At 41.9% G+C, this 8,737-nt stretch overlaps 1 protein-coding gene across 1 annotated transcript in view; it reads left to right on the forward strand.

The window, feature by feature from the left end:
- The window catches only part of LOC137332546 (lateral signaling target protein 2 homolog), a 45,619-nt gene extending 37,256 nt beyond the window's left edge, over nucleotides 1-8,363 (forward strand). Inside the window, exons 10-13 of the mRNA XM_067996458.1 lie at nucleotides 1,448-1,567; nucleotides 2,111-2,218; nucleotides 3,341-3,444; nucleotides 5,385-8,363. Coding sequence (XP_067852559.1) covers nucleotides 1,448-1,567; nucleotides 2,111-2,218; nucleotides 3,341-3,444; nucleotides 5,385-5,516 — 464 coding nt within the window. The 3' untranslated portion in view covers nucleotides 5,517-8,363. The remainder of the gene's footprint in view (nucleotides 1-1,447; nucleotides 1,568-2,110; nucleotides 2,219-3,340; nucleotides 3,445-5,384) is intronic.
- The last annotated feature ends 374 nt before the right edge of the window (nucleotides 8,364-8,737 follow it).

Consider the following 8,737-nt stretch of genomic DNA (forward strand, 5'->3'; position numbering starts at 1 on the left):
TGGAGATCTGCAGCCTCTTTCATGCCGAGCTGCTCCTGGCTGGCCCCAGCACCAACTGCTTACCTGTCGCTGTCAAAGTCACCACTGCCCTCCACACCTTCTCCTCCGCATCCTTCCAGGGTGCAGCCGGCTACACCGCCGATGTCTCTCAGTCGTCTGCGCGGACGAGCCCTGCAAATACACCTGCACCTACTCTGCAGTAACACGATGGGTGGCATCAGTGGTGGGTCCTCATAGTGATACCCAGGAGCGGGCATTATTGGACACAACGGACAGGATTCGCGGAGACATGGCAGTGGTGGTGTCAATATAATGTGTGCTGTTTGTTGCTCTGAAATTCAATATGGGTAACACCCATGACAAACCCTCAGACACCCTTGTGCACCCCCTTCATGCTGACGAGACATTTGCCTTACGCTGCCTACTGCACATGTGATGCATGCCCTGTGGCTGCAGCACAGGTGGTGGCAGGTTGAGTGAGGCTGGCCGTGAGGGAGATGCACGAGAGGGTGAGTATGGGATGGAGCAATGAGATTGTATGAGGAGTGGGTTGCGTGTTAGTGGCAGGGTGAGTACTGGCGAGGTGAGTAGGTGGAGGTAAGATGAGGATGGGGTGTGAGTGGGTATGAAGGGTGATGTGACAGACTAGTGTTGGCGGTGCCGAAGGAGATGTGGGGTGGGGGCAGTGTTGTGGCAGACGGAGTGTAGGGGAAAGACTTCGTGTTCTCACTGTGGCGGACCTACTGCGGTCATTGCAGCGCCTCCTGCACTGTATGCAGGTGGGCGATATGTTGGTGGCGCAGGTGACCCCCTCTGCCACCTCGAGCCAGGCCTTCTTGGTGGCAGAGGCAGACCGCTTCCTCCCGCCCGCCGGGGGGAAGATCTGTGTCCTCCCCCTCCTCCTCACCCCATCTGATGATACCTGGGGTGAGGCTTCATTAAACTGGGAGCAGCCTTCCCCCTGGGCTGCTCCATGCTGCAATTTGTCCCATTGGTTGCAGCATCTGTCAGTGGAGGACTGCCCCTTTAACTAGAGAGCCTCCAGCTGTCAGATCGTACTGCGCATGCGCAGCCCGACCGACGCGCAGGCCAGCGCCGTGGACCCCGGAGGAGCAGGTAATTGATTCCTATTAGTGGGTTGCCTGCTACGATCGCGTGGGCAACCCACTAATTTCGCCGAGCGTGTTGACCACGCTCCCGGAGGACCACCCGCTGGGAACCCGCAGGCCTGCTAAATTCGGGCCCAAGGTCTTCGACCTGAAAAGTTAACTGTTTTTCTCCACAGATGCTGACTCACTTGCTGAGCTTTTCCAGCATTTTCTGTTTTTATTTCAGATTTCCAGCATCTGCAGTATTTTGCTTTTGATTGAGTATTTTTCCTTTTGTGTAAACTAAATAATCCCATTTAGCAGAGTGAATTATAGTTCTGTTTGGCTGTTTGGAACAGGTGTAGCAGACCAACTTCAGACTAACTTTGCAGGAGACCTGCGGCGGATTTTAAAGACCGTGTTCGAGATGGCAACATCAAGACCAGAAAAGAATGAGGACATTATGGAAGTGGAAGCAGGTATACTGGATTTCACTTTGCGTCTACATGGTCTAGAACTTCACTTCACTTGCCTACCTGGATTGTAGTCTCTCCTAGAAAGATTAAAAGGCCAAATGCATACCAGAGTCCTTGGCTCAAATCTCAATGAGTCTATGGCCCTGACTGCAGTGCCCCATGCGCCTTGATTTACTAGGACATCATTAAGGGACCAAGCTGTTGCACGTTGCTGAAATAGATTAAATTTTGCATCAAACCTCATTGCAGTGGCAGAAGGAGGTAAACCTGCCCTCACCCTGCTGGCAGGAGACTATGCAGAGTGGGGAGGCCTGGGATGGCCCCTTTAAGTGGTTGTATAGTGGGGCACAAGGGTAGAGCTACCGTGGGGAAGTTGTTGCCACAGATGCAGTGCAAAGGTCAGCAATTCTATGGGGGAAGCAATCACAAAAATTGCCGCTCAGATACTGAACCTCTGTAGTTTTGTACAGTATTTAATCAAATTCAGTACTAACCTTTTATTTAAAAATAGTAATCCTTTGTGTATTGTAATTGTTTCTCTTTCAGAAGAGGAGCATGTTAATCCGGAGCCCACCTTGGAAGACTGTGTGCTGTGTCAGGAGTCCCATTCCCGCTCGTCTAGAACTTCCAATTTAAACAGCACCAAACTAGAAGGTACAGCAAATGATTACTGTACAAGACAAAACTATAGTTAGCCTATAGTTAGACTTTACTATTTCATTGCGAAAATATTGGGGTAGAGCTAAATTTCTATCAGTCAATATTCTTCTTTATCTGATTGCTGGCTAAAAATGTGTTCCTACATTTCATCAGTTACCTCATTTTAAAAAAAAAAATGTCTTGATATACTACTAATTTTTCACACAAGCATATCCTTAGGCCTGCCTTACCAGTCGCCACATAAATTCCATCCCACTTCCCATCCTCATCCCTTCTCCCCACACCCAAGTGGTTGCTGCTGTAGATCATCCTGAAATGTGTATCTGGGTTGAGAAGACCAGATCAGAAGAAGGGCAAATTACTTGTATGTCAGCAAAACAGTTCATTTTTCAGTGTTTGTATCACATAGAATGTACAGCACAGAAACAGGGCATTTGGCCAAACAAGTCTGTGTCAGTGTTTATGCTCCACATGAGCCTCCTCCTTCCCTACTTCATCTCACCCTATCAGCATATTCTTCTATTCCTTTCTCCCTCATGTACTTCCGGGCTTCCCCTTAAATGCATCTATGCTATTCATCTCAACTACCCCTTGTGGTAACGAGTTCCACTCTTTGGGTACAGAAGCTTCTCCTAAATTCCCTATTGGATTTATTAGTGGTGATCTTATATTTATGGCCCCTGGTTCTGGTCTCCCCCGCAAGTGGAAACATCTTCTCTACGTCTACCCTGTCAAACCTTTTCATAATCTTAAAGGCCTCTATCAGGTCACCCCTCAGTCTTCTCTTTTCTAGAGAAAAGAGGCCCAACCTGCTCAATCTTTCCTGATAGATGTAAGCTCTCAGTTCTGGTATCATCCTAGTAAATCTTGTTTGTACTTTCTCGAGTGCCTCTATATCCTTTTTTATAATATGGAGACCAGAACTGTTCACAGTACTCCAAGTGTGATCTAACCAGGGTTCTATACAAGTTTAACATAATTTCTCTGCTTTTCAATTCTATCCCTCTAGAAATGAACCTCAGTGCTTGGTTTGCTTTTTTTTTATGGCCTTATTAACCTGCGTCGCTACTTTTAGTATTCATGCAAATAATGGATTATTTTCCCTCCCCCCATTAGTGCCTCCAGAGTGGATGGCAGACTCCGCCTGCAACCGATGTATGTCTTGTAAAGCACCATTTACAATTGTCAGGAGGCGGCATCACTGCAGGAACTGTGGAAAGGTACAGGGTTGACCAGTAGTTCATTTTAAACACTTGCATGTAAAATTAGGATCAAATATCAGGTGTTGGTTACAGGGAAGAGTAACTGATACTTGCATCTAGGATTTTTACTGCCTTAACTGTCTGTGGCTTCAGCCAATGTTCTACACCATGGGAGTTCCACTTTGACAGTTTATTTCAGCCATTTGAACACCGTGTTATTACCTATTCCTTCCACCAAAATACTGTGCCTGCTTTTGCTTCAGTGTTGTACATGTTGCTCATCTGCTGAAACCCTCATCCATGCCTTTGTTACCTCTAGACTTGATTCTTCCAATGCTCTCCTGGCCGGCTTCCTATCCTCCACCCTTCATAAACTTGAGCTCATCCAAAACTCTGCTGCCCGTATCCTAACTCGTACCAAGTCCCATTCTCCTATCACTCCTGTGCTCGCTGACCTACATTTGCTCCTGGTCCGGGAACACCTCAATTTTAAAATTCTCATCCTTGTTTTCAAATCCCTCCCTATCTCTGTAACCTCCTCCAGCCCTACAACCCTCAGTTCTTGTCTCTTGCACATCCCCGATTTTAATCACTCCACCATTGGCGGCCGTGCCTTTAACTGCCTAGGCCCTAAGCTCTGGAATTCCCTCCCCAAACCCCTCCGCCTCTCCACCTCTCTCCTTTTTTAAGACGCTCCTTAAAACCTACCTCTTTGACCAAGCTTTTGGTCACCTGTCCTAATATCTCCTTATGTGGCTCGGTGTCAAATTTTGTTCGACAATCACTCCTGTGAAACACCTTGGGACATTTTTACTGCGTTAAAGGCGCTATATAAATGCAAATTGTTGTTGTTGAGTTATCAGTTGTCATTTTACTTGCAGATTGGTTGGAAAGTGATAGAAACCATGTGGTTGCACTTTAATCAGCTGTTTTTTTCTTTATAATTTGATAAAATAAGACTCGCAGCAAATGCTAAAATTAGGTCCTTGAGCTGAAATATGTTGCCTTCTGCTATTTTTTTCTTTCCCTCCTTCAGTCCAACACCATATTCTGATCAACATGTCAGCAGGTGACTCACTCCAACTGATCATTTCCGATTTGACTACCCTTCCCCAGTCCCTTCAGTGAACTGCCTTATCTCCTCTGCTGCTTCCTCCTCATTACTGTCCAACTGAGATTATATCTTGGCATTTGGAGTGTTGCAGGCAAAACCCTCTGTAGCATTACAATGAGGAGCATCAACAAAATATGTCACTGGGCTACTGTTAGTGACTTTTGGATGAAGTACTGAAAGGATGTAAGCAGTGCAACAGGACCAGGTTTGTAATCAAAGCAAACACACTATCCCACATGTGATGGCAGCGAGGATGTTGGAAAGTATATGCCTCTTTTGCTTGCAATATTATGTTTTCAAAGAATTTCTGTTTTTTTTTAAATGAAAGATTTTCAAGGGGCAGTGAAAGAGTAAACCACTGAATGACACTGACCACATAGCTCATGTGTACCACAAGTACATGTGAGCTGTGAGTGCTGTGACAAGTGCATTATACGACTAAAGTTGATCTGTAATGTGTATGTTAGTTCCAAGAGCCAGAGACTTCTATTCTGTAAGGGAACAATCTTCGGACTCAGAACTAGAATATCACGGTTGATTATTTTTATTCCCATCTGGCTAAAATTTAATGCACATGCTGCCATTTAGAAATTTAGTTTTCATATATGTAGTAAGATCTGTCCTCTATTTGTTTCTGTATAATTTATCAGTGTACATGCGGGAGGTTGCCTTAAAACAATCTGTAGTATTTCCTGTACATGACTTTAAGTTTGCATTGCTGGGACATATTAAGTGTTACAGTATACAAGTAAAAATATTCTACTTCCCAGTACTGTTGTCATTTACCTTCAGCATGTTGGATCTGCTGGAAAAGCTCGACCTCCATTTTCTCTTTTTGTTTCAGATCTTCTGTTCCCGCTGTTCTTCCCAATCGGCACCGTTACCTTGGTATGGACAGATGAAGCCAGTCCGTGTTTGCACACACTGTTATACGTTTCACCTCACTCCCTGCTACTCCAGTACATCTGCATGTTAACCTGAAGTTCAAAGCCAAGAGTCTCTGCAGACTTGTGAAGAGACAAGCAATGGAATAAACCCATGGCGGTGTTGAAACCTCCTTTTTTATATAATAATGATCATGTCAGGAATTTGATCCCAGTCAATACAAGAGAACCATCTTCAGATCATCATTACCACAAACAATCCAATTGCCCCTGGTCCAATTTTGTGGTCTCAATCCAATGTATTAACTCTGATCCCAATACAAATCTATAAAGACCCTCTCGTATAAAAGATGCGCTTGGTAACAGGTTATTTAATGACAACTGTCAATCATTCCTTCCCAATGGATAAAGGGAATCAGCACATCTTTAGTATGGTTTTAAGGTAGGGGATCATCAAAGGACCTAAATTTTCTGTTGCTTAGTTTGCATTAACATAATTCACTTCTATACATTAATATTCATTAGCTTATATGGGAAGGAAAACAACCCTAATATGTAAAACTGTATCCGATCTGAGGAATGGGGGAAAGCATCAAATCATCTTGAGCTCAATTTGTATCTTTTGTTGCAGCCTATAGTTCCAATGGGCACACAATGATCCATCTGGATAGTCCAGTTTATTACAATAACAATGAAGCAACCTGGACTGTTAACCTCAGGTAAACCTGTTTTCGAACAATGTACTGCAAAACCAGGCACTTCTGTGGTAATAGTATTTTGATGCTCCAGAAATAACTTTTGTACAAATCTTTGAAGTTAATAGTACAGAATAACATCAATTTATTCAGTCTGGAGAATTGGGTTTTGGCCCACTATGTGTTGACTGTAATCACAGGAAGCAATGTCTGAACATACATTTGTCGCCAAGGCCAAAAATCAAAAAATATTGGGTTTTTTCTCTTTTTTGCTCCTATTACTGAAATTTATACATAAAATGTAATTTAATTTTGGAAGCTAATGAAACAGTAAATTTTGGCAACTAATATTGGAAGGAGGAGGTTATTGAGGGTTTAGCTGGTAATTTCACTGGAATTCATTTCTGGCATGTGGTTAGCCTGTAGTTCGCGTGATGTGGTAAAGTTTGTGTGCATCAGTATGTATAATTGCTAACTGCACAAGTTTGTGTTTCCATAGCCCAGTGTGTGCTCCAGTGAAACGCCTATAACTAGCCACCGAATAGATCTTAGCCTTTGCTGATATAACTAACTACTTTTATCAAATGAGCATTCTTCAAGGTTTTAATTGATGAAATGCAGATGAGATTCCCCATCCACGAATAATGTTTTGATGTGACCACCAGGCTTGTCTTGGGTCATATTGTAGTCACTGATTTATTGCAGTCAGGTTGGCAGCATCTTGGCATCCTGCCTGTTCTCAAGTGAAATGTGGACCGAATCAAATGGCTGACTAACTTTTCTAAACTTTTGAGATTTGTGCAATCGATGCTGGACACAATGTTGAATAATTTACTTTGCACTGGCTTGTGCTTAAGTTCAGGCCATGGTATGTAAAGAGTCACCAAAGAAGATGTGTTTCAGATCAACAGCAAAAGTTACATTTGTTTCTTAAATTGATTCTATACTGTACATGACTATATAGATAGCTGTTCAAAAAGTGGGCTGCAATTATATTGACAGTATATAGTTTTGCAGTACATAAATGTTTCAGTTGAAACTCAATGCAAGTTTTGTTGCGTACTCCTTGTATTTTAGGGAAAAAAATTGCACTTTTGTACAAATGATAAACTGGATGTTCTGAGTAAAAGTTTACTAAAAGCCAGGGGAATTTTATATTTTATTTTGGTCAGTGGAATGTATATATAACCTTAGACACTGATCGCATCTGAGTCCCTCAGTTGGTGAAAACTTCTTAAATTGCAATGAAAGGCTTCACAAAACAAATGAGCAATTTAGTTTTAAATTGTGACTGGCTTGTAACCTTCAGTGTCAGATTTTTTTTCATTGTTTATCTAAATATTGTAAAAAGCTGACAACATTAATTCACCATTGTTCAGTCTAGATTTCCCTTCTGTGTAAAATTGGAGAAAACTTAAAGGGACAGGTCATAGATTAAAGTGATGTAGGGCATTATAACCTTTTGGAAATGTTTTACATTCATATAGAAATTGTGATTGCAGTTTTTCTTAAGTGCCAGCTGTGACCTAGTGTAATGGTTGTCGAGGGAACACCATATTGTTTGCCTCACTTCAACTTGATTGTGGTCTCCAGGCTGTAGTGCAACATCTGAAGTTACATTTTGTTAATGCTCTTATGAATAATTACCAAGACATGCTGTTACATACCTCACATCTAATATTTTGCACAATAAACTGAATATGTTACATCAGACTGCAGTGATCCCATTTGAGTCTGCAGTCCAGTAACTTTTTCACAGCTTCAGGTCATCTGGGTTACGGGAGAAGTCACTTCTGGAATACATGCTCTCCATTCCCTGAATGTGTGATATAAAGTATTTGTTTTAATTTCTCCTATATTTAGGAAATAACACTGTTTGGAGGAAAGGGAGAGGGAGATTTTGTTCATGTTATTGCTCTATAAATATTGTGTGTTCCTTTCCCTCAAATTTTAAATTCTTCCACTTGTCTAATAACTTTCCCCTTGGATTAGTTTAAAGGGAGAATGTTGTATTCAAGTGTGCATAGCCAAATCTCTCATCACACAAGTATAAAGTAATATGTTTTGAGTTACGGTGATCCAAACAGAAAAGTATTCAATACTTCTACAGGCTGAGAAATTATAAATGCCTTGCCTATCAAAAGGAGAACTGGGTGTTGGCTTGCACAGCAGCTCAAGCCTACAATGATAATGGTGTAAATTAAGCACGTCATTTACAGCTAATCATCTTTAATTATAATCACATACAATAAAATATAAAGAGTGACATATTTTAGCTTCTCAGCATTTGCTGCAGACATACTTGTATATTGTAATTTTTCTCGAGATTTGTTCATGTTTTCATTGATTTCGTATTAAATATAATTCAAACGAATCTTCACTGTTTTCAAATAAAATGTATAAAGATATCCTTGGGGTGCTTTTTTTTCTTCTAATTTTAGCAGTGGTATCAAGTATCTGATTTGCTCCGTTTGAGTGGGATTGTCCATGTTACTGACAGTGATGTGAGCAAATCCTTGACTAATTGTAGAGGTGTTGGGAGTGGAATCTGCTTACTCTTTGCTTTACTGACGGCACGAAGTAAGCCATTTGACTTTATGCAAACTACTCTGTTGCAT

The sequence above is a fragment of the Heptranchias perlo genome, chromosome 14 (genome assembly GCF_035084215.1).
Source record: "Heptranchias perlo isolate sHepPer1 chromosome 14, sHepPer1.hap1, whole genome shotgun sequence".
Classification (NCBI taxonomy): domain Eukaryota; kingdom Metazoa; phylum Chordata; class Chondrichthyes; order Hexanchiformes; family Hexanchidae; genus Heptranchias; species Heptranchias perlo.